The 25,527-nt window shown below is 42.7% G+C and overlaps 2 protein-coding genes and 1 pseudogene across 12 annotated transcripts; 1 reads left to right on the top strand and 2 right to left on the bottom strand.

Moving 5' to 3' along the window:
* Positions 1–327: 327 nt before the first annotated feature.
* LOC110492357 (uncharacterized) lies at positions 328–12,022 on the bottom strand. Of its 6 annotated transcripts, none has more exons than XM_090203502.1 (15): positions 11,809–12,022; positions 10,729–10,935; positions 10,284–10,392; positions 9,793–9,932; positions 9,505–9,607; positions 9,253–9,421; positions 4,939–7,083; positions 3,674–4,590; positions 3,442–3,559; positions 3,069–3,214; positions 2,562–2,786; positions 2,106–2,453; positions 1,843–1,895; positions 1,604–1,670; positions 328–1,486 (listed from the first exon to the last, which is right to left on the bottom strand). In XM_090203502.1, the coding sequence occupies exons 3-15, from the start codon at positions 10,320–10,322 to the stop codon at positions 1,415–1,417; spliced, it is 4,542 nt and encodes a 1,513-aa protein (XP_090059628.1). In that variant the 5' UTR covers positions 10,323–10,392; positions 10,729–10,935; positions 11,809–12,022; the 3' UTR covers positions 328–1,414. The 6 variants fall into 6 exon arrangements, with proteins under 6 accessions (XP_090059628.1, XP_021422277.2, XP_021422272.2 ...); XM_021566602.3 differs by having other exon boundaries at positions 2,106–2,786; positions 4,939–5,920; positions 6,005–7,083; XM_021566597.3 differs by having other exon boundaries at positions 2,106–2,786.
* Positions 12,023–12,663: 641 nt separating this feature from the next.
* Positions 12,664–24,355, top strand: LOC110492355 (SH3 and cysteine-rich domain-containing protein 3). 6 transcript variants are annotated; one of them, XR_016487409.1, is made up of 14 exons: positions 12,668–12,938; positions 13,424–13,485; positions 13,739–13,817; positions 15,895–16,048; positions 16,159–16,256; positions 16,383–16,443; positions 16,522–16,619; positions 16,746–16,809; positions 17,817–17,964; positions 18,453–18,505; positions 18,629–18,723; positions 18,850–18,901; positions 21,288–21,425; positions 23,312–24,355. XR_016487409.1 is itself a non-coding variant. In XM_021566596.3 (13 exons), the coding sequence occupies exons 2-13, from the start codon at positions 13,469–13,471 to the stop codon at positions 23,408–23,410; spliced, it is 1,008 nt and encodes a 335-aa protein (XP_021422271.3). In that variant the 5' UTR covers positions 12,664–12,938; positions 13,424–13,468; the 3' UTR covers positions 23,411–24,355. The 6 variants fall into 6 exon arrangements, 4 of the variants coding, with proteins under 4 accessions (XP_021422271.3, XP_021422270.3, XP_090059631.1 ...); XM_021566596.3 differs by lacking the exon at positions 17,817–17,964 and having other exon boundaries at positions 12,664–12,938; XR_016487408.1 differs by having other exon boundaries at positions 12,677–12,938; positions 16,383–16,619.
* Positions 24,356–24,730: 375 nt separating this feature from the next.
* Positions 24,731–24,858, bottom strand: LOC118939603 (U5 spliceosomal RNA; annotated as a pseudogene).
* Positions 24,859–25,527: the final 669 nt, after the last annotated feature.

Raw genomic sequence — 25,527 nt, 5'->3', positions numbered from 1 at the left:
GCTTTATGGAATCAACTGCTTGATTCAACTATATATAAATGAAAGATTTCATATGCAACCAAGACTTAAGTAAATTATGTTGCTTTTTCAATTGTGAACGTTTTGTCGTTTGGATTGTTTCTTCTCTCTGCTAGGAAGGCATTCTTCCCGGAATGTAAAGCTAACCACATTCACAATGGGAAAGAATTACATTTATTGATCAAAAGCGGAGTTTGGGCTCGTGGTCCTTTCTACTGATGCAACACGTATAATTTTGCAAATAAGAGGGTGGTTACTTGCTAGACAATTCAGTAGATTTAAGCTGCCAAAATCAAATAAGGAGGCACATTTTCTGTAAATAGTTTAATATTAAATAAAAAAAAGACTCCCATATAAAAAGAAAGCTACAGTCAACAATTTAATATTCTTTTAACATAAGTATTGAAAGCAAGGGTAGAATGAGAAAATACTTAATTACAATTCCCCGAAAATTCACAATTCATTGTCTCTAACAATATAAAATAAAACACATTAACTGTACATATTTACAAATCTCCATGTGTAGAAATTGCATAATCTGCTTCTTTTCATTTAAATAAGATATGCCAGCATTACTGGGCTGTAATAGTGTATAGCACAGCGATCCGAAGGACAATGAGAGAAAGTACAACTACATCCCACCCAAAAATACATTGAGTTAAAAACCCCACACATAACTCACACTTTTTCATCAGCCATTCCCCTGTGAAAGGACCTAATTGAAATGTGCATCGTTTACTAAACACACCACAGAGAACATACAAAGGGGTGTATCACAAAGCATGACCACTTTATAGAGCAGGTTCTATAAGAAAGCTTATCTTGAATGTGGGTTGTTGGAAGTGTCGAGTCTTGCCAATTTCACATCTATCTTTATGAATTTGAAAATGCGACTTCAGATTATTTAGGCAGTACACTTAGCTGGCTAACTCATCTGCTTGGTGATACACAACCCTCCCCAGGTAATCTGATTCTAGATCTGTGGTCAGGGGCAACTTCTACCTTGAGCATCTTGAACACTCAAATGTGCACAATCCACAGGCACACAGACATCATACAATCTCAAACAGAGCGCAAATGTAGGTCATTCAAGTAGATACTCTTATCCTGACTCACAGTAAACACACTGAGAAACAGTGCAGTTTTTTGTAGACATAATTCTAACACATCATAACGGATCTCCATCAATCACAATGTCAAGCAACCACACAGACTTAAGAGAGGACCTAAGTGAAAGCATCCACATAACTATTTTTCATTTTTTCATCTAGATCACTCCCATTCAAAAGGTAAGAGGTTGGCATGACAATATATTAGTGCAGTGTAAAAACAGAGTGGGGGAGCTTGGACAATATAAAGCAGTGATAGGGGCGGGGTTGGGGTGAACCTGCTCCCGTCACTGTCTCTGGGACCTGGCTCCCCGCCGCCTCCTGCCCCGGACCGACCTCTCAGGCTTCAGCAGCACCACCTACAACACAGACACACATCACATCATCATTAGCAGTCTGGACGGCAGACACTAAGGGACAAACTGATATAATAGGTCCAATGAAGTTAAGGGTTGTGGGGTGGTCTAGTGTTTTACCCTGGGTTTAGGTTCCTCTAGGGCTGGAGAATCCAGTTCTCTGAAGTCCTCTAGCACATTCTGTAGCCTGATTTGGTTTTTTAAACACACAATAATATCAGTATATTTACACTGGTATTACATTTCCTTGTTCTTTGGAAAAGTGGCAGTGTTATAAGTGCCATCGAGAAGATGGGCAGAATAGTAAATCGGTGCTCATCGTTATCAAAGATTCAAGTACAGAATCAAAATGAGCTCACGTTTGTTTCCTTTTCCTGCCTCTTCTGGCTCCCCCCATTTGTGCAGTTTGGTTCTGAAAGGGAGAAGGGACACTAATCAATAAGGCACAAATTACATCAATCTTTCACTGCTTGTAATGCAATATTGTGTCTAAATGGCATTTTTAGCCATGCAGTGGTAAAATAAAATGACCTCCTTTGGGCTTGGAGGATGGATTTAGGGATCCTTTTTGACTGTGTTTAAATCAGGACAATAAACTAAAGGAAACAGCAGCCAGACTCACCCTGCCCTGCTCCGTGTGCTGTAGACCCCCAGTCTCCTCCTTGGGGCAGCTGCTCCCGTCTCTGGGACTCTGGTACCCTCCTGCCTGGGGTCTGTCCCCCTGCCGATCGGACACAGCCTGGCTGTACGAGTCTGTCTTGGCTTCCTCCAGGTAGATGGGAAGCAGAGGAGGGTTAGTGTGACACTCTGGGAACTCCAACTTGTTCTGCAGGGGCGTGTTGGAGCCATCGTTGCTGGGTTTAGGGGTGCCCTGAGCCGGGGAGTGGGCTGCCTCCATATTGAGCCGGGACAGGTCCGGGTTCCTCAGGGTGCAGGCCTGCCGAGGGCTCAGGGAGAGGGGGGCACTGACCTGAGGGAGGAGAGCGGAGGGGGAACGACGCTCCCCAGGGTAGGAGGGCGGTAAGGCACCGAAGGCATCCGGCCCAGACTGAACTGCTTCCTGCTCTTTAGCACTGACCTGGAGGAAGGAGGTGTAGATAGTGTCCATGAAGGAAGCGTAGGGGTCCAGGACGCTCACCACGGAGCCCTCTCCACGCTGGGACACGGGGGCCAGGGCGGGACAGGGGCTGGGCGCAGTCTCTGGGGTAAGCCGATTGGCTGGAATATCCTCCTGAAGGGAGGAGCTGTCTGTTTCCTGTAAGGAGATTGGCTTTTCTCCCTCTGAGGGTGGTGCCATGTTGAGCTGAAGAAGGAAGATAGAGATATTTCAAAAATCACAGGACAAGGCTTGTGTCAGGAGTGGAAAACAATGGGCGGTGTGGTCCAGTGGTTACAGCCGTTGATCCCGGCACACGTATGCCAGAGTCGGCATGGGTTCGAAACCGTCACACTGGCATTTTACTCCCCCTCCTTCCCTTGGCCTTTCAAACACTTTACTACCATCTCTTCAATAAATCATTTTTTTTTTACAAAAGGAGGGGGACTGCGCCACTCCTAAAAAAAATAAGTGGAACACAACAAGTACCTGGATGTTGTTGAGGAGGTTGATGGCCCCATCAGGGCCCTGGAGCAGAGGCATGCCCAAGGCAGAGGCCTGTACGGGGGGCAGGAAGAGAGGGCCTGCACCTAGCCCCAGAAGACTGTGGAGGCTGGTCAGAGCAGACAGGTCTCCTACAAATACACATGGTTCATCATTAAAACTGTTTGTGAATGGGATAAGGTGACATTCTAAGCAATATGTGGGTAATGTACAAGATATAGCTTTGTTGTAGCTGTTCCCAAAGTTTGTAAATGTAAAGTGAAATGTAATAGAAAAGACTAACTATGATTCCGCATTTGTAATTGACAACAAAACCTTGATATTTATAGCAGTGTAAATGAATGTTGCTGTGACTAACCTAGAACCCCTGGGTTGAGGAGAGTAGGCAGTAACTGGTGGAGGACAGGGTTGTCCTTTCCCTGGACAGACAGGGGGATTAGAGTTTCCATCCCCCCATCATGGCCTGAAGTTGAGACCTAGATGGAGACAGGATCAAACATCAAACTGACATCTCTAATAGAGATACAGTGTTAACTATTTGACAAGGGAAAACTACAGGGTAGAGGACCAGGCTAAGGGAGAGAACCTACCTGAGGTGGGGGTTGTTGGGGTTGCTGTGTTAGGGGGAGATGAGGGGCAGGCGGGAGGCCAGTAGAGCCCAGGGCAGCAGTTAGCAGATCAGGGCTGAGGGAAAGGAAGGCCGGGGGAGGCAGGGGGGTGGAGAGCAGGAGCGACTGCAGGGCCTGGAGGGGCCCATCGGCGGGGGGAAGCAGGCCCTGGAGGGCCTCAAGGAGCCCAGGGCCGGGGAGGGATGACGGGTCCAGGAGTCCAGACCCTTTATCCAGAGACAAACCGTCCAACAGGGCTGGGATGTGCTGCCGGAAGGGGAGGTCCAGGCTCAGCTGGCCAAGCCCAGACAGGGGCAACATGGCAGTCTGCTGCTGGCCTAGTAGCAGGGAGGCCATGAGGAGAGCCTGGATGCCCAGTTTCTCCCCCATCCCCAGATCACACTCCTGGCCTGGGGTAGGGGCAGCAGAAGGGGGTAGCAGTGGGTTCAACAGACCCAGGAGATTCAGAGGCAGCTCTCCCTGACCTCCCATTAGACAGGGGAATAAGCTAAATGGAAAGTTGTGGTTCAGATGGGCAGTCTGGTGTTGTTTCTGCTGTTGCTCATGCTGTAACAGTAGTTGTTGTTCTGATTGTTGTAGTAGTTGTTGATCGGGCAGTTGATGGTGTTGCTGAGGTGTGTTGGAGATGGGGAGGTGACCCTGCTGACCGCCAATCCACAGGCCCAGGGGCAGAGAGCCCAGGATGGTGGGGTCCAGGAGGGAGGGCAGGCCGGCCGTGGCAGATAGAAGCTGGAGAAGCTGCTCCTGACTCATGAAGGGGAAGGCTTCAGCCAGGGGTAAGGAGCAAGTGGAGTCCCCCAGGGTCTGGGGGCTGCAGCCTCCCGGGGGTTTGGTCACTGTGGAGCCCTGAAGATCAACACTCTGAGGCTCTTGCACCCCTAGAGAGGATTGGAGAGAACCAGGATTAACGGCATTAGGAAGGTTCTTTTTCAAAACAGACAGTACTCAACAAATCTTAACACGTCTAATGAAAAATGTGTGTATTTTCCTAGGCCTCAGGTAGCCTAGCGGTTAGAGCGTTGGGCCAGTAACTGAAAGGTCGCTGGTTTGAATACCTGAGACAACAATGTAAAAAATCTGTTGATGTGCCCTTGAGCAAGGTACTTAATCCTAATTTTCTCCAGTGGAGCCGTACTACTATGGCTGACCCTGTAAAACAACACATTTCACTGCACCTATCCGGTCGGTGTAAGTGACAATACAACACTTTAAAGGTTCATCCTCACCTGTAGTGTTGTTGCCGGTGGTTCTGTCCAGGCCCCCCTCCCCAAGAGGTGTGGTGGAAGAGGCTGCCAGCAGTGCCAGCATGTGGTTACTGAGATCCAGGGGTCTGGGGGAGGTGGTGCTGCTGTAGCTGGTGACGCTGCTGCTATGGTTGGAGGTGGAGGTGCTGTTGAGACCAGGGCCTAGTGTTGACATGCTCTCCATCTCCATTGATTCACTGACTTCAGGAAAGGCCTGGCCAATGGGTGACTGGATGGTGGTGGCATCCATAGGTTGGTTTTGGGCCTGCCACAGCCTATTAGGGGTGTGTGGGGTGGGCGAGGGGCTACTGCAATATTGTGCTGACTGAGCGTTGGACAGGGCCATGGAAGGAGACCGTCTCTGTTTGGGACTAGTCCTCGTATGTGGTCGAGACGGAGACTGTGCATTACCTCGCCTGGACTTTGACTGAGAGGGAGAGAGGGGCTGTGATGGGCCTTGTGTGGTACTGTGATTAGTGGGGGACTGCACGGGGAATGGTCTGATGTTTAAATGGGAGGGCGAGGGAGACTGCCTGGGGCTCTGCCTCATGCCTCCTGTGCAGTGTCCAGAGCCGGGCTGCGCTCCAGTGGCTTGAGCGTTCTGCACACTGAGCAGGTGAAGCAGAGCAGAGAGAGGCTGGGTGGGGGGATCCGGTTGACCTGCCATGATTGTTGTGAAATCCAGGGCGCCGTCAGGCTGCTTCTGGGGCCCTGCGAGTGTGCCAGAGTGCCGGACTGAGAGTCTTAGGGCCTGGAGGTGGTTCTCTAACATGGCGGGGTAAGGCGAGGCTGAGGTAGAGGAGGGTTGAGAGTGCGAGGAGAGGTTGAGCACGTCGCCGGGGGTTCTGGGACCGGTCATCTGGGACTCCTTCAGCATGCTGAGCACTGTGGGCGAACGCCGCTGCCGCTTCCTGTGGGATGTCCGGTCCGTACGGGAGAGGTGAAGGGGACTGGAGGCTAGGGGCTGGGAGAGGGAAAGCAGGGGGGAGGCTGCAGACAGGGGCCTAGCGATTGAGGGAAGGCTGTTGTGTAAAGTGCTGTTTGTTACCTTCAATTGCTTAGACTCCCTCGAGACTTCCAAAGAGAGGGCTGAGTTGAGGATGTTGCGCGAATTGGAGCTCTGGTTGTGAGTCATCTGGCTGGCCAGCTGGGCCTTGGCTGCTGCCGAGAGGAGACTACTGGCAGGAAAAGAAGCTGGGTGGGGTTGCTTCTGGTGGTTCAAGAACTTTCCAAGAGGCAAACCAGAAGGACCAGCACTGATCTCCATGCCTGAGGCAGAAGCAGGTGCCTTTGTGGGCCTCCCAACCTTTTCAAGAGCTAGAGAGAGGATATGAGGATTGTTTTGGTTGCTCAGTGAGTTTGGGTGAAGGATGTGATTATTAGTGCTACTGTTGCCAGAGTTCTTAAACTGCTCTAAGATGTCCTCAAGCTTGTATTTTGAGAAATGGAGGATAGGGGACCCCCCTGGTATAGGAGAGTGTGAGGAGGAAGAGGATATCCTTCTGGGGGGGTAGCCCCCAAGCACCACCCCTCCCACCCCCTGCTCAGAGTGAGCAGAAGAGGCGGAGGGGTGGCGTGAGCGCTGGCGGGGAGAGGGGCAGTTCATACTCACAGAGGGAGAGGGGGAACATGAGGGGGACAGGGGAGACCCAACGATGATACCATGTTGATGACTCTGCCCTCCCCTCCCCAGTGTCCCAGGGGAGGAGGGATGAGGGGGAGAGAGGGGCCCCATATGAGGAGATCTGAGGGCTTCTGGAGTCTGTGGTGCCCTCTGACCCTGACTGAGATTCTGAGGCGTTGGTGTGCGTAGGGACCTCTGAGGTGCCCCATAGCTGGAGAATGGAGAGGTGTTGGGGGGGAGATTGAGAGGAGGTGGCAGTCTCCTCAAAATATCAGGCGTGTGATAAGAGTTAGTGCTATTGTGTGAGAGGGGCGAGGAGCCATTGTAAGAATACACAAGTTGGGGAGAATTTTTAGGACTGCCACAAGAGTTGGGGTGGAGGTTATTGTTGGGCCTGGACTGGACTAGATGGTGTTTGGAGGTGTAAGTGCCACATTCTTTTTCTTCCCTGTCCACTCTCATCCTCTTAGGATCTCTGTTCTCCATAATGCCACTGGTGACCTCTGCAACAACAACAAAAATATACATTAGAGCTTGCACAATAATTGTATAATAGTGTAACCGACAATTTTGGGCAATAACCATGAACTCACATTTTCCTTCATAATTCTTAATACATTAGTAGGGGGTGAGATTCAACTTCCTTTTCAAGTAGATATAGTTTACCCAATAGCAGTTTTGAATAATTTTTACATGAAGTGGGTAAAGTTGGTAGCCTAATCATTTTACGAGAAAAAAGGCATGGTCAGGAGTAGAAGCTTTGTTTCCAAAAGTTCCAAGTGGTCATAACCATTTGTTTTGAGACGGGTGTCACCAAAGCTGTGTTGTATCATAGGTATGTCGTAGCTCATTTTCAAAGCTGTGTTGTATCATAGGTATGTCGTAGCTCATTTTCAAAGCTGTGTTGTATCATAGGTATGTCGTAGCTCATTTTAAAAGCTGTGTTGTATCATAGGTATGTCGTAGCTCATTTTCAAAGCTGTGTTGTATCATAGGTATGTCGTAGCTCATTTTCAAAGCTGTGTTGTATCATAGGTATGTCGTAGCTCATTTTCAAAGCTGTGTTGTATCATAGGTATGTCGTAGCTAATTTTCAAAGATGTAATGTATTATAATACTGCAAGCTCAAAACATTTTTCACAAAAAAATGGCAATTACAACAATAACCATGGCAATTAACTGTTACTCAAAATCCCATATTGTCACAGCCCTAACCAACATGATTAATGACATTTCTGAGAGCACTATTTGAAGAGCACAATGTAAAAATGTTTTGGTACCTGACCATCAATAGCCGTTTAATGATCCTTAAAGCACTTCATTTCTGTTACATTAGATCTACTCATTTTTTAGGCGCTGACACAGTGCCTTCATTAAGTACTCACACCCCTTGACATTTTCCACATTCTGTGTTACAGCCCACATTTAAAATGTATTCAATTATGTTTTTCAAAATGTTGAAATAAGTCAAAAAGTATTCAACCCCTTTGTTATGGCAAGCCTAAATAAGTTCAGGAGTAAACCTTTGCTTAACAAGTCACATCATAAATGCATGAACTCGGGGCAATAGAGAGTTTAACAGTATTTCTGAATAACTACCTCATCTCTGTACCTCACACATACAATTATATGTACGGTCCCTCAGTCGAGTAGTGAATTTCAAATACAGATTCAACCACAAAGACCCGGGAGGATTTCTAATTACTTCCAAAGGGCACTGATTGGTAAATGGATAAAAATTGACATTGAATATCCCTTTGAGCATGGTGGTTATGAATTACACTTGGATGCTGTATCAATACACCCAGTCACTACAAACATACAGGCGTCCTTCCTAACTCACTTGCCGGAGAGGAAGGAAACCGCTCAGGGATTTCACAATGAGGCCAATAGTGACTTTAACGCAGTTAGAGTTTAATGGCAGTGATAGGAGAAAACTGAGGATGGAACAACAACATTGTAGCTGCTCCACAATACTAACCTAACTGACAGAATGAAAAGAAGGGAGCCTGTACAGAATGCAAATATTCCAGAGCATGCATCCTGTTTGCAATAAAAAATAAACGTAAGAGAGCTAAGCATAGGTCAAATCCTAGAGGAAGACCTGGTTCAGTCTGCTTTCCAACAGACACTGGGAGACAAATTCACCTTTCAGCAGGACAATAACCTAAAACACAAAGCCAAGTATACACTGGCGTTGCTTACCAAGACGAAATTAAATGTTCCTAAGTGGCCCAGCTACAGTTTACTTAAAATCCGCTTAAAAATCTACAGCAAGACTTGAAAATGGCTGTCTAGCAATGATCAACAATCATCTTGACAGAGGTTGAAGAAAAAAAAGTTTTTTTGTACAAATGTTGTAGAATCCAGGTGTGCAAATCTCAGAGACTTACAGAGAAAGTGATTACAGATGCCAAACGTGATTCTAACATGTATTGACTCACGGTGTTGAATACTTATCTAATCAAGATAGTGTTTTATTGTTATTTTTTTATTCAAATGTTAGTATTTTTCTTCCACTTTGACAGAGTATTTAGATCGTTGACAAAAAAATGGCATTTAAGTCAATTTGAATACCATTTTGAACAAAATTTGGAAAAAGTCAAGGGGTGTGAATACTTTCTGAAGGCACTATATTTATCTGTGTGACTTTCTGAAGGCACTGTATTTACCTGTGTGACGGGCAACATAGGGCAGTTGTGAAGCCTGCATACTGCGACAGAGCGCTGCCATGGCAACCACTTTCCTCCGATGGTTACAGAGCTTTGTCATGTCCTGCTCTGCCTTCCCCACCGGCTGGCTGTGCTGTTGAATTTTGACCCCTAGGCTAAAGTTAAACACCTGCAGAGACAAAGGAACATACATTCAGCAAACCCCAGTCAAAACTGGTTGTGAGACAATAAGTGAGATGTAGAGGGAGTCACCTTGTGGATGACCAGCGGACACTCGAGGCCACACTTGCATGTGCCATCGGTCAACAGATATGACTTAACATCTTCCAGTGAGGACAGGACTGCGCCACTTGGACTGTAGAAATGGACAGGGATGCAGGAGATGAGCAATGAAATAAAGGGAAGGGGAAATCAAATATATTTTACAATTCCCTGCTCCAGACCAGCTTTTGGGAAATGAAAACATTATAATGGCTCATATATGCTTATAACACAAGTATAAAAAGTATTTTACCCGCCTGTGTTACTGAACTTGCTTACCTGACATACACCACAAGCCCGTCCTTCGCTCTCCTCTGCCAGCCAATGGGGACTTGTATTGCCACAGTGTGAACTCCATCCTTGTCTCCACTGCCACTCTCACTGCCTCCCATCATTTTGTAAAAACTGCTTTGCAGCACCTTTGGGATAGAAGAAGCAGGAACAAATGTAGAATGAATACATGCTTTGATGAACAACTATTACGACCACTATACTGAGATTCTGACACCAATGTTATCCCACAAAAAAGACAACCAGAGTTCCAACTCGTAGAAACCAATATAAAGTCTCTAACATAAAGCATGCCTGATGATAGCCCATTCATCAATGCTAACTACCTTTAGCACCTATTGTGGATAGTATCTTCTGGCCAGGGGAGTTTTGTTAAGCTTGTGCTAAACGTTTACACACATCACTTGCGGTACGGTTTTGAAAACATATCTTATCTTTCATATCTGTTAGGAAAAAAAGAAGGTTAAATTACTACACACCTTTATAGGGTTGGGGTTCCCACACGGCCATATTTCCATGTTACAGCGTCTGTTTACGGAAAACAGAGTCGACCAATTGTGCTAATTAGCTATCTGCGTCTCCGAACACCTGTGTAAACGGAAGACGGACGCCACAAACTTGTCACTGAAAAATACTGCTGGCTGCAACTGTGTTAAAACCAGTTAAAACAGTGTTCAGTAAGTGTATATTTTGCATTTGTGAAATTATTTTGATGTGATATGAAAGTAGAGGGCATTATGTTTCTAGAATCGTACCGCAACTGAGAATCCATTCACATTGAGATGGAGTATTTAGCTGTTTTGGATGCCAGGGACATTTCGCCTCTAAAAAGAACATGTAAGGTCCTTGGACTTGGAGTAACATTAGGCTCTGTTATTGGGCTAGCCTGATGAGTGAGGAAGGATATCATGTTCTCAAGCCTACCTTGTCATCTTTGAAATGCCAAATATATTATTGGCTATGGTATCCACCGTGTGAAGGCCATTGTGTCAGGGGAGAAGCACACACACTCTGCCAACCACCCCCCAACACCTTGCAGAACTCTCCAAGAACTAACGTTAAGTCTTCTGGCCCTGCTTCAGAGGTCAACTCCTCCAAAACTCTGCAGCTGACACTAAGGCCACAGTTTGACTGCAAAGAAGATTGAGATAGACCTGACGTTAGATAGCCCTAAAAAAATAATACGTGAAAATTATGAACAAAAATAATCTCTCGATTCTGAAACACAGCCACATAGCATTCGAGGAAGGGGATGCATATATTAGGATAGGCCTAGTAGTGGTATTTCAATTGAGTGACGTATTATCAAATAGCTACCTAGATAGTTAGCGAGCTAAATGAGACTGGTGGTGTGTGCAGCTGGATGTTGAAATTGAAAGGGAAAACAGCATTTGTAACTTGATAATAGTTATCTAGCCCACATGCACACTATACTTTATAATATAGCCATTACAGAAACGGCACATAAAGTTAAATCACAGTCACAGCAATGATTGTCCTACATAGCTAGCTAGGCTACCTTTATCCAACTAACGTTAGTTAGCTAATGTTGCAGTCTAAAGTGTCGTAACAGCTTGACAGACACACCTTGCAAAATAGTAACATTTCAATAATGGGAACTTGGGAGAAATGTGTTTATATATTGTCATGCATGCTAGCTAGCTCTTAGCAATTGTGCGAAATGTATTCTACCATTCTGTTCTCAAACAAGGTCGCGAAGTTTTTGGAGTCTTCTCCAGTAAGCTCGCGGGAGAACCCCGGACAGAGTTAGCTAGCTGGCTTACTAACGCTAAATTGTTTTGGATGTTAACATTATCTAGACAGACAATGTGGTGATCAACCCTCCAGTGCAAATGATTTGCGCCATCAATCAACTATCCGTCTGTCTAGCTGCATTTGCCCGTCTCGTTAAAAACAAAGGACAATAATGCTTCATTTTACTGCGCCTATGATCTCGGGGCTAGGCTAACGTTAGATGGCTAGCTAGCGTTGACAGAAATTTACTTGATTCTGGAGTGTCCCAAGACCCAAGGATGTCTGATCGTGTCGCCAAATTATTCAGTCGTTATCTCCAGACACTGTTCAATCAAGCTGGTGTATGTTTAGCAAAAATGGAGCTCATCCGATGCACCTTTTAATCTCTATTTCACAGTTATTATTTTTTCTTGCAGATTCCGTGCAAAAAAAATAATGGAGTTTTCTATGGAGCATGCGCACTGGGGCGGCGAGGGACTATTGTACCCACAATGCAACCGGACCTTTGTAGTGGTAGCCGACGCGACCCCCCAAATGAAGAATAAACTGGCCATGGTTCTCTGTTCTTCTACTGGGCTACGGAAAAATAGGCTTTTGTAGAATGTCATGTTTTCTTCCATGGATTAGCTACCTCTACTACCATCAGTCTTTCACAATACAGTACTGTACTTAATATATTATGTAGATCCTCTCCTTATATATAAACTACAAGTTTTTCTTTATGTTTAAAATGTTCTTTAACCTGGCAGTACAATAAAGATAAACATAGCCTATTTCCATTCCATTCCTTTGTCAGTATTTTCCATAAAAATAAACAATTGTCATAACGATGTTGACAACAATGAGAGCAACTAAAACAATAGTGATTATGCCTGCAGTTTGTACAGTAAGCCAACAGTTGGCTGTGTGTGTCTTGGCCTGTCCTCTCAGGCTGTGACAGGGGTCTGCGGGGTCATGGCTAGAAGGGATCCAGCTTGTGTCAAATTAACATCAAAAGTCATTTTTCCCCCATTTTAGTGAGACAAAGCTGGATCCCTTCTAGCCATGACCGATCTACAGGGCCAAGGAATGGGTGTGAGTATCGGATTTCCCCTCGTCACCGGTACCCAGCTGTCTCACTCACTCAAACTGATGCCTGCCTTTACAGTCCCTCACTCACTCACCCCTCTGCTCTAACCACTAACCATTGGATCGCTTTTTGGAATTTACCTGCATGAACCTGAAAAGGGAAATATCAAGAGTTGGAATGGTTCGGAGGCCTCCGGTGTGACAGGTTGCTCATCACACATGAAAGCAAACTGGTGAAGAAAGCCTTTACCATACATCCACATACCAGATTTCATTTCTTCATTGACTGGACTAGCAACCAGTAGGAACAAGTATGTCTAAACTGTAACTATATTGCATGCCCCTTTTTTTTGTGTATATGTGTGATCTGTTCAGCTTAGTCCTTTTCTAAATAGATATTATATATTTTATCATTTAGATATATAGCAAATTCTTTAAGTTTCATTATTAAGAGGGGACTGAAATGTCAAATTCTCACTAAGACTGATTCTGGTTTTATATCATTGTAATTTTTCAGAATCTCTCAGCTCATGCCCAGTCTGGCAAGGCACCCAAATTTAGCCATGATGAGATTGAGTTACCCTGCCCCAAAATAGTACAGTGGACGAGTGTATTTTGGAGATTGTGTGTGTGTGTGTGTGTGTGTGTGCAGGCTTGTGTGAGTAAATCATCTCCCCCTCCCCCCTTTACTACATGCGAGAGGAGAGGACATGATTGGGTCACGTGTCTCATTAAAATGGTCCCATTCAAATTGAGAGCCAGTGTTTCTGTTCCCCTAAACTGTATTCTGTCTTAGGTGGGTAGCACTGCAGGACGAAAGTGAGAGCTCACACACTACACCATGGCCCAATATGACCAGTGAGTCTGCTCTCCTGTTGCTGAACTGAATACATAGGATATTCCTTTTTAATAGATTTACCTGGTTCTAAACAAAACAACGAGGGAAAGATTTAAGTATTAGATTATTCATTGCAATAGACATGTAAAACTTGGTAAAAATGTAAAGCTCAGCCACCGTAACAATACTACTGTAATATCCGCCCTTAAAAAATGTCAGATATCCTTGTTTGTTGATGTTGCTTAATAGTCTCTGTTTGTTTCTCTGAGTTAGACTTGAAGATAAACATTCTGTGGATATCCACGATAACCCCACAGCCCCTGACAATATTGTGAAAGAAGAAGACAATACTGTGAGTAGCATGACAATCTGCCACTGTTGGTAACACCATCCCTCAAACAGTTTAAAATAGCAGCCAACTAGGATGGTCAGAATACAGTAACCTCATTAGTTTAATATGCTCCCCTATTTATATTCTGCAGTAAGGTGACACTGTGGGCTAAATCATTAGCCTTTTTCATTTACCACTTACTCTCCAGAAGTAAAATAATGGTTTCAATGGAAATTTTTCTACAGTGCAGTTGGGAAAGTATTCAGACCCCTTTACTTTCCCCACATTTTATTACATTACAGCCTTATTCTAAAATTGATTTTTTTTAAAATAATCCCTCATCAAGCTACACACAATACCCCATAATGACAAAGCAAAAACTACTCTTTAGAAATGTTTGGAAAATGTATCAAAAATTAAACATTGAAAGCATCTTTGGCAGCGATTACAGCCTCCAGTTTTCTTAGGTATGACGCTACAAGCTTGGCACATCTCTATTTGGGCTGTCATGAGCCTTTTACTGAGGAGTGGCCACTCTACCATAAATGCCGGATTGGTGGAGTGCTGCAGATGGTTGCCTTTCTGTAAGGTTCTCCCACCTCTACAGAGGAACTCTGGGGCTCTGTCAGAGTGATCGGGGTTCTTGATCACCTCCCTGACCAAGGCCCTTCTCCCCTGATTGCCCAGTTTGGCCGTGCGGCTGACTCTAGGAAGAGTCTTAGTGGTTTCAAACTTCTCCCATTTAAGAATGATGGAGGCCACTGTGTTATTGACGGTGGTGTAAAGTACTTAGGTAAAAATACTTTAAGGTACTACTTAAGTAGATTTTTACTTTAACACATTCCTAAAGAAAATAATGTACTTTTTACTCCATACATTTTCCCTGACACCCAAAAGTACTCGTTACATTTTGAATGCTTAGCAGGACAGGAAAATGGTCCAATTCACACACTTATCAAGAGAACATCCCTGGTCATCACTACTGCCTCTTATCTGATGGACTCACTAAACACAGATGCTTTGTTTGTACATGATGTCTGAGTGTTGGAGTGTGCCCCTGGCTATCCATACATGTTTAAAACAAGAAAATTGTGCCGTCTGGTTTGCATAATATAAGGAATGTGAAAGGATATATACATTTACTTTTGATACTTAAGTACATTTAAAACCAAATTATTTTAGACTTTTACTCAAGTAGTATTTTACTGGGTGACTTTCACTTTTACCTGAGTAATTTTCTATTAAGGTATCTTTACTTTTCCTTAGGTATGACAATTGGGTACTTTTCATGCTGCAGACATTTTTTGGTACCCTTCCCCAGATCTGTGCCTCGACACAATCCTGTCTCGGAGCTCTACGGACAATTACTTTGACTTCCTGGCTTGGTTTTTGCTCTGACATGCACTGTCAACTGTGGGACCTTATATAGACAGGTGTGCGCCCTTCCAAATCAAGTCCAATCAATTGAATTTATCACAGGTGGACTCAAGTCTTAGAAACATCTCAAGGATGATCAATGGGAACAGTATGCACCTGAGCTCAATTTTGAGTCTCATATCAAAGGGTCTGAATACTTATGTAAATAAGGTAGTTCTGTTTATTTTTAGTATATTTGTTAACATTTCTAAAAACCTGTTTTCTCTGTCATTGGGTATTGTGTGTAAATTGATGAGGAAAAACTAATATAATACATTTTAGAATAAGGTTGTAACATAACAAAATGTGGAAAAAGGAAAGGGGTCTGAATAGTTTCCGAATGCACTGTATGATATAAATAACAATCATGATAGGAAATCATTGTTTTGATGAGACTCATTCTTTGGATTTCAATAAAAATGTTCTACCTCCAGCTGAATCAAATCAAATGACATATTAAGCAGATGTTATTGCGGGTGTAGTGAAATGCTTGTGTTCCTAGCTCCAGCAGTGCAGTAATATTGAACAATTTTTAGACAATACAGATGTAAAAGTAAAACAAGGCAAATAAGAAATATATAATATATATACACCAATCCAATATATACCAATCAGCGGTCACTAGGCAGGGGAAAGGAAGGAAATCTGTAAAAGTATTGAGACATAGGCACCCTCTCTGCAGGTATACTTTATTTATGAGGAGGAGGTGGAAGTGGAGGAGAAGGAGCCTGAGCCTGAGCCCGTTGTTATATTGGTGAATGACAAACCACACAAGTTCAAGGACCACTACTGCAAGACGCCCAAGTTCTGTGACGTCTGTGCTCGTATGATAGTCCGTAAGTTATAACATTGGCCACAGTGGCTCTTGTATTTATTAATAGTATCTGTAAAGCTGAAGCTTAATAATACTGGCTAGCTTCTTATAGTTGACTTTTCAACCTTTCAGTCAACAACAAGTTTGCTCTAAGGTGCAAAAACTGCAAGACCAACATCCATCACTCATGCCAGTCCTATGTCGAGTATCAGAAGTGCTTTGGCAAAATTGTAAGACATTTTCAATTCATAATTTAGATGATTTTGTTCTGACATTATAATGACTAAGTTGCCATTGCATGCAGTTGCCAAAAACAACAATTATTCTACATGTTCATTTTGCTGTCTCTCCTATAGCCCCCAGGTTTCAGACGGGCCTACAGCTCCCCTCTATACAGTAGTGACCAAACAGATGCAGGTAATACACTAACCATCTCAACAAGTGTTCAACTTATTTTTTACTATGTGCTCTCTCTGCTGCTTCCCTCCTGTCTAGCCCACTCCAACCGTAACGACCCTGTGTTTGACACCCTGCGGGTTGGGGTCGTCATGGCAAACAAGGAGCGCAAGAAGGGGTCTGAGGACAAGAAGAATGTGAGTGTGGACCTCGTGTCCATATTAGCCAAAAAATAAATGAATGACAATAAGTGGTGTAATTTACTGACAACCATTTGCATAGGGATCATAAATGGCATGTTAACCATCTTTTTTCCCTCCAAGATGATGATGATGATGATGGAGGAAGAGGAATCGCAACAACCCAAAGAAGACGAGCAGGCAGAAGGTATTGAAAAAGGATGAGTATGTCCATATTGAAGCATGTGACAATTCAAGGTGATGCCATCTATGGTTCCACTGCATCAACTATACAGAAATACACTTTATTTATTTAAAACAACGTATTTTATTTAAACATATTGTGCCATATGAAATGATATTGAAGCTCATCAAAGTGAATGATAAATAAACCGAAGCATAAGGGGTGGTTGGTTGTCAAGCAGATGCTAAACAATATACAGTACCGGTCAAAAGTTGACACACCTACCCGTTCCAGGGTTTTTCTTTATTTTTTACTATTTTCTACATTGTAGAATAATAGTGAAGACATCACAACTATGAAATAACACATGGAATCATGTAGTAACCAAAAAAAATGTTAAACAAATCAAAACATATTTTAGATTTAAGATTCTTCAAAGTTGCCTTGATGACAGCTTTGCACACACTTGGCATTCTCTTTACCAGCTTCATGAGGTAGTCACCTGGAATGCATTTCAAATAACAGGTGTGCCTTGTTAATTTGTGGAATTTCCTTCCTTCTCAATGCGTTTTGGCCAATCAGTTGTGTAACAGACACATCTTAACATCAACTGTTCAGAGGAGATTGCGTGAATCAGGCCTTCATGGTCGAATTGCTGCAAAGAAACCACTACTAAAGGACACCAATAATAAGAAAAGATTTGCTTGGGCCAAGAAACACGAGCAATGGACATTAGGCCAGTGGAAATTTGTCCTTTGGTCTGATGAGTCCAAATTTTAGATTTGTGGTTCCAACCACCGTGTCTTTGTGAGGTGCAGAGATGGTGAACGGATGATCTCTGCATGTGTGGTTCCCACCGTGAAGCATGGAGGAGGAGGTGTGATGTGTGGGGGTGCTTTGCTGGTGACACTGTCAGTGATTTATTAAGATTTTAAGGCACACTGAACCAGCATGGCTACCATAGCATTCTGTAGCGATACACCATCCCATCTGGTTTGCACTTAGTGGGACTATCATTTGTTTTTCAACAGGACAATGACCCAACACACCACCAGGCTGTGTAAGGGCTATTTGACAAAGGAGAGTGATGGAGTGTTGCATCAGATGACCTGGCCTCCACAATCACCCAACCTCAACCCAATTGAGGTGGTTTGGGAGGAGTTGGACCGCAGATTGAAGGTAAAGCAGCCAACAAGTGCTCAGCATATGTGGGAACTCCTTCAAGACTGATGGAAAAGCATTCCAGGTGAAGCTGGTTGAGAGAATGACAAGAGTGTGGAAAGCTATCATCAAGGCAAATGGTGGCTACTTTGAAGAATCTAAAATATTTAACATTTTAAATTGTTTAACTCTTTTCTGGTTACTACATTATTCCATGTGTTATTTCATAGTTGTGATGTCTTCACTATTATTCTACAATGTAGAAAATAGTACAAATAAAGAAAAACCCTGGAATGAGTAGGTGTGTCCAACATTTTGACTGGTCCTGTATGTATGTCAACCTTTTCCCAGACTAACCAGAATGACATCCAGTACAGAACAAAACATGTATCTCACGCTGAATGTCAAGGAGCAACATAAAATTAATGTTATATTGACTATAAAGTTGTGGAGTTGACCATTGTTGTATTGAAACTCTACAAAGACCCTGTGTGATGTCCTTATAGGAAAGCCAGAGGGGGATAAGAAAGGAGACAAGGCTGACAAAGCAGATGACAAGGTAAGGGACTGTAACTGCCTGACATCATGTATACACTAACCATGTAAATATCAATAATAACACCCTGTCTGGTACATCAATACAATTAGTAGTTAAATAAACATTGGTGTATGTTTGCTACAGAAAAAGAAGGAGATGGGAAACATGGGAAATCAGTCACATTACTACCTGGCTCTGTATCGCTTCAAGGCTATTGAGAAAGACGACCTTGACTTCCAGTGGGTTTACCAATACATTTCCTTATATTGTATGAATTAGGTTTTATGTCCAACATTTCAGTCTTGTGGTAATATGAAACATTTGATACAATTTCATAAAAATATACAAACCTTTGTGTCTTTCAGTCCTGGTGATCGAATCACTATAATTGATGATGCAAATGAGGAATGGTGGAGGGTAAGTGTTCCTGAAAAATGTTCATGCAAGCTGACAATGATCAAAACTAGCAATGACTCTGCTAGTTGTCTCTATGGGGGTGCCACAGGGTTCAATTCTCGGGCCGACTCTTTTCTTGTATTTATCAATGATGTCACTCTCGCTGCTGCTGGTGATTCTCTGATCCACCTCTACGCAGACGACACCATTCTGTATACATCTGGCCCTTCTTTGGACACTGTGCTAATTAACCTCAAAACGAGCTTCAATGCCATACAACACTCCTTCTGTGGCCTCCAACTGCTCTTAAATGCTAATAAAACTAAGTGCATGCTCTTCAACCGATTGCTGCCCGCACCTGCCCGCCCATCCAGCATCACTACTCTGGACGGTTCTGACTTAGAATATGTGGACAACTACAAATACCTAGGTGTCTGGTTAGACTAAACTCTCCTTCCACACTCACATCAAACATCTCCAATCCAAAAATAAATCTAGAATCGGCTTTCTATTTCACAAAAAAGCCTCCTTCACTCATGCTGCCAAACATACCCTCGTAAAACTGACTGACTTCCTTGACTTCGGCGATGTCATTTACAAAATAGCCTCCAACACTCATCAAACTGGATGTAGTTTATCACAGTGCCATCCGTTTTGTCACCAAAGCCCCATATACTACCCACCACTGCGACCTGTATGCTCTCGTTGGCTGGCCCTCACTACATATTCGTTGCCAAACCCACTGGCTCCAGGTCATCTATAAGTCTCTCAGCTCACTAGTCACCATAGCAACACCCACCCGAACACACGCTCCAGCAGGTATATTTCACTGGTCGTCCCCAAAGCCAACATTTACTTTGGCCGCCTTTCCTTCCAGTTCTCTGCTGCCAATGATTAGAACAAATTGCAAAAATCACTGAAGCTGGAGTCTTATATCTCCCTCTCTAACTTTAAGCATCAGCTGTCAGAGCAGCTTACCGATCACTGTACCTGTACACAGCCAATCTGTAAATAGCACACCGAACTACCTCATCCCCATATTGTTATTTATCCTCTGAATCTGCAATAGGTAAGCAGCTTGGTTTGAAGAAATCAACTGTGGGAGCAATTATTAGGAAATGGAAGACATACAAGACCACTGATAATCTCCCTCGATCTGGGGCTCCACACAAGATCTCACCCCGTGGGGTCCAAATTATCACAAGAACGGTGAGCAAAAATCCCAGAACCACACGGGGGGACCTAGTGAATGACCTGCAGAGAGCTGGGACCAAAGTAACGAAGCCTACCATCAGTAACACACTACGCCGCCAGGGACTCAATCCTGCAGTGCCAGACATGTCCCCCTGCTTAAGCCAGTACATGTCCAGGCCCGTCTGAAGTTTGCTAGAGAACATTTGGATGATCCAGAAGAAGACTGGGAGAATGTCATATGATCAGATGATACCAAAATATAACTTTTTTGGTAAAAACTAAACTCGTCGTGTTTGGAGGACAAAGAATGCTGAGTTGAATCCAAAGAACACCATACCTACTGTGAAGCATGGGGGTGGAAACATCATCCTTTGGGGCTGATCCGTGTAAAGGAAAGAATGAATGAATGGGGCCATGTATCGTGAGATTTTGAGTGAAAACCTCCTTCCATCAGCAAGGGCATTGAAGATGAAACGTGGCTGGGTCTTTCAGCATGACAATGATCCAAACACACCGGCCGGGGAACGAAGGAGTGGCTTCGTAAGAAGCATTTCAAGGTCCTGGAGTGGCCTAGCCAGTCTCCATCAACAGCCCCAAAACATCACTGCTCTAGAGGAGATCTGCATGGAGGAATGGGCCAAAATACCAGCAACAGTGTGTGAAAACCTTGAGAAGACTTACAGAAAACGTTTGACCTCTGTCATTGCCAACAAAGGGTATATAACAAAGTATTGAGATAAACTTTTGTTATTGACCAAATACTTATTTTCCACCATAATTTGCAAATAAATTCATAAAAAATCCTACATTTTGTCTGTCATAGTTGAAGTGTACCTATGATCAAAATTACAGGCCTCTCTCATCTTTTTAAGTGGGAGAACTTGCACAATTGGTGGCTGACTAAATAATGTTTTGCCCCACTGAATTTATTGCCTTACCTCCCTACTTTTCTACATTTGCACACACTATACATAGATTTTTATATTGTGTTATTGACTCTGTTTGTTTATGTGTAACTCTGTGTTGTTGCTTTTGTCGCACTGCTTTGCTTTATCTTGGCCAGATCACAGTTGTAAATGAGAACTTGTTCTCAACTGGCCTACCTGGTTAAATAAAGGTGAAATAAAAAAATAATAATAATAATAGTGCCTCATGAGATCTACTTTCTATTTTATTGTCACCATTGTAAATAAGGGCAATTTTTTATTCTCAGGGGAAGATTGGGGAGAAGACAGGTTACCTCCCCACAAATTACATCATTAGAATAAAAACGGGAGAGAGGGTGTTCAAGGTGACACGCTCCGTCGTGGGAAACAGAGAGATGGGTCAGATAACACTGAAAAAAGACCAGGTAAGAAATGGGTGTCTCTGTATCAGACCCGAGTCAAATACTATCGCATACAGCAGTTGAAAGTAGTGTAACTGAGGTGTGCTTTATTTAGCTACTGCTGGTCACACTGAATCAAGCCCAGCTCAAGTATTTGACCCAGGTCAGCTGTCTGTCTATGAAAATAATGTTTCTTAGTTTTTCTTTGCACAGGTAACTGATGTCAACTGTTTTATGATCATGAGCAGTATGGATGAATGTGTGCATGTGGACAGTGACTGTAATGACTGTTGCTACTGTGCGTGTGTGTCTGGTCATGTGTGGTGGAAAAAGTATCCAATTGTCATACTTGAGTAAAAGTAAAGATACCTTAATAGAAGATGACTCAAGTAAAAGTGAAAGTCACCCAGTAAAATACTAATACTAATAAAAGTATTTGGTTTTAAATATACGTAAGTATCAAAAGTAAACATAAAGTAAAATTATGTATAATTCCTTATATTAAGCAAACATTTTCTTGTCATTTGTATTTACGGATAGCAAGGGGCACACTCCAACACTCAAACAAAGAATGTGTGTTTAGTGAGTCCAGCAGATCAGAGGCAGTAGGGATGACCAGGCATGTTCTCTTGATAAGTATGTGAATTATACAATTTTCCTGTCATGCAAAGCATTCTAAAGTACTTTTGGGTGTCAGGGAAAATGTAAGGAGTAAAAAGTACATTATTTTCTTTAGGAATGTAGTGATGTAGAATAATAGTGAAGACATCAAAACTATGAAATAACACATATGGAATCATGTAGTAACCAAAAAAAGTGTTAAACATGTCTTAATATATTTTTTTATTTTATATTCTTAAAAGTAGCCACCATCTGCCTTGATGATTGCTTTGCACACTCTTGGCATTCTCTCAACCAGCTTTATAAGGAACGCCGGGTCATTGTCCTGTTGAAAAACAAATGATAGTCCCACTAAGTGAAAACCAGATGGCATGGTGTATTCGCTGCAGAATTCTGTGATAGCCATGCTGGTTCAGTGTGCATTGAATTCTAAATAAATCACTGACAGTGTCACCAACAAAGCATCCCCACACCATCACACCTCCTCTTCCATGCTTCACGGTGGGCACCACATGCGGAGATCATCTGTTCACCTACTCTGCGTCTCACAAAGACACAGCGGTTGGAACCACAAATCTCAAATTTGGACTCATCAGACCAAAGGACAGATTTCCACTGGTCTAATGTCCATTCCTCATGTTTCTTGGCCCAAGCACGTCTTTTATTTTTATTAGTGTCCTTTAGTAGTGGTTTCTTTGCAGCAATTTTACCATGAAGGCCTGATTCACACAGGTTCCTCTGAACAGTTGATGTTGAGATGTGTCTGTTACTTGAACTCTGTGAAGCATTTATTTGGGCTGCAATCTGAGGTGCATTTAACTCTAATGAACTTATCCTCTGCAGCAGAGGTAACTTTGGGTATTCCTTTTCTGTAGCGGTCCTCATGAGAGCTAGTTTCATCATAGCGCTTGATGTTTTTTGTGACTGCTCTTGAAAAAATCTTCAAAGTTCTTGAATTTTCCAGATTGACTGACCTTCATGTCTTAAAGTAATGATGGACAGTAATTTCTCTTTGCTTATTTGATCCGTTGTTGCCATAATATGGGCTTGGTCTTTTACCAAATCTTCTGTATACTACCCCTACCTTGTCAGAACACAACTGATTGGCTCAAACGCAAAAAATAAAGAAAAATCCTTGAATGAGTAGGTGTGTCCAAACCTTTGGCTGGTACTTTAAATAGTAAAGTAAAGTAAAATACAGATACCCAAAAAACCTTAGTAGTACTTTAGAGTATTTTTTACTTAAGTACTTTGCCACAACACTGTCCTCCATTCTCTTTGTGTTGCAGATCGTGGTGAAGAAGGGAGAGGAGGTGAATGGCTACTTGAAGGTCAGCACAGGCCGCAAGCTGGGCTTCTTTCCCACTGACCTGCTCCAGGAGATCTGAGCCTGACCGGATCACAACCACAGGTCTAGAGTCACACCGTCACCAGGACCATAACCACATAACACCAAACCCAAGACCTAAACACATGATCACAACATTTTCTAACACAACATTTACACAAACACTTGTATTTTCCACTTTTAGGGGCCTATAGAGCTGATCTGGTGAATGTGTAAGCTGTTTGAACTCTGTAAATTGTGTTGAGTGTAACTTAATACTGTAGCCTACCCACCCTAGTGAACTGGATCAGCTATCCATGCAATCCGAGCTGGACAGAGACGTGTGACGTAGGACCAGGAGTGTGTGGTGGACACCTAAAAAGTGAACATGTTTGTGCCATTTTAATGTGATCAAAACCGGACAACCTGAAACTACATCTTCAGAAACTTGAAGCAAAAAAAGTTTCTAAACCCAATGGCTGTAACTACTGACTGTATCTATTAAGTAACTAGGATTTTACATTGTTTTTGTTGTGCAAACCTAATTGTCTTGGAGGCTAATGTATTGCTTACTCTTATTGTAGTAGTTCCTTTTTTATATATAGTCAGCTGAAATTCTAGTGCTTCATTTTCCCCTTGATGCAAATGTTCAAGAGGGCTTGTTAAAGTGCATGTTGTAATTTTATTTTAGCTTGGGCCGGTCTTTTAACATCTTTAACATACCAGTGTGCTGTGTATTCGTTGTATTTTTTAGAGCAATAGACAATGTAAGCCTGGCTGACAGAGACCCACAAACTTTTGCCAGACAAATGAAGTTGAAATCATTGATACAATATTGTAACATTACGCAACAGTCCTTTGTTATGAATTTACTATTTAAGTACTAACAGTGGAGTGCAGGCTTTTCCCATTTATTGTCTTACTTGATATGCATCCTCTGTGACACCATCATAGTGGTGAAATCAATTCACAATTCAAAATAAAGTCCTCTATTTTTTAATCAGTATTTTGCATTCACTGATTTTTTTTTGTCTACCATGATTCATGACTTTTGTGTCCAACCTAAAGACGGAATCAGTTCAGCTTGTGTCTACAAAATAGTCAATACAGATACTACTTGTGTCATGTATTGATCCTGTGATGGGGACAATGCAGCCTTCATTGTCCTGTGTGAATGCTAGCAGTGTCACATGGAATTATTGTAAATAGTGTCTTACATTTATTCAAAATATGATAGTATTAGATATCTATATATTAAAATATTATATTCTATATATATTCACACGCAAGCATGGCTCTAATGGGGACAATTTGAATAGGCATCCATACAACAGAACATTGTATGGTTAGAACACATACCTCCTCAACAACTACCAATCGTTTTCAACCATACGGCCGGACAACAAAAAATGTGTTGATACTCAATATAAATGTGTTGATACTCTCCAAGGAAATCGTTAGTAAAAGGCGAAAGATTTAAGCGATCTCAAAAAGAAGACACTAGAGTGTAACACAAAACAAAGGAAACGGCTCCCTCACACTTCAATTTATTATAAAACCCGGTAACGGTTTACATAGCAATATCACCCAAACGATAAGGTCAGAGTATCGCAGTCTTCACAACTTAAAATCAAATTCATCACACAATTTTAATGGCAAAATATGGCAGAATTATTATATTTATATATTTAATAGCCTAAATGTATGCGCGACAGGCATGCTGGGAATGACACCCGCTTCCTAATTTTCGAATATTTATAGTACAGTGCCCATACTCAACGACTTTTATTCAATCGAATTATGCCTGAAGAATTATTTATAGCTGTCAATAAAGGTAATTAACTCAAAAGAGGGAAAAAACTCAATTCAAATGCGTTACGTCTACATTTTACTGAGCCACTGAGTTCAACACATTTACATGCTTATGTAGTATAGCTAACATCTCTTCCCATTTTAGTGCGTGCATTTCTCAAACAAAGCCTACGTTCTCTAAACTCGTCTGTCGTAACCTTAACTAACTTCATTAGATCTGGAAGCCTTTATTATGCATACGTGTATATTTATAAAGCATCATATATGGTAATTGATCAACTTCATGCAAAATCGATATGATCCAAACTGTTTTCATCATACAAATAATTCTAGCGACACGCTTTGGTCAATACTAAGTACTACACA

This window comes from Oncorhynchus mykiss, chromosome 16, assembly GCF_057628025.1.
Source record: "Oncorhynchus mykiss isolate SJ-2025 chromosome 16, ASM5762802v1, whole genome shotgun sequence".
In the NCBI taxonomy this organism is placed as follows: domain Eukaryota; kingdom Metazoa; phylum Chordata; class Actinopteri; order Salmoniformes; family Salmonidae; genus Oncorhynchus; species Oncorhynchus mykiss.
The sequence above is the reverse complement of the archived record's forward strand: the minus strand, read 5'-3'. Positions and strand labels throughout refer to the sequence as shown.

Coding starts and splice junctions, on each gene's coding strand:
- LOC110492357 (XM_021566597.3), bottom strand. CDS start 10,322: ATGGAAATATGGCCGTGTGGGAACCCCAACCCTATAAAG. Junction 9,422..9,504: donor GTCCGCTGGTCATCCACAAG/GTGACTCCCTCT, acceptor TTGTCTCTGCAG/GTGTTTAACTTTAGCCTAGG. Junction 3,560..3,673: donor CCCAACAACCCCCACCTCAG/GTAGGTTCTCTC, acceptor GTCTCCATCTAG/GTCTCAACTTCAGGCCATGA.
- LOC110492355 (XM_021566595.3), top strand. Junction 18,724..18,849: donor AAAGACGACCTTGACTTCCA/GTGGGTTTACCA, acceptor TGTGTCTTTCAG/TCCTGGTGATCGAATCACTA. Junction 21,426..23,311: donor TAACACTGAAAAAAGACCAG/GTAAGAAATGGG, acceptor TTTGTGTTGCAG/ATCGTGGTGAAGAAGGGAGA.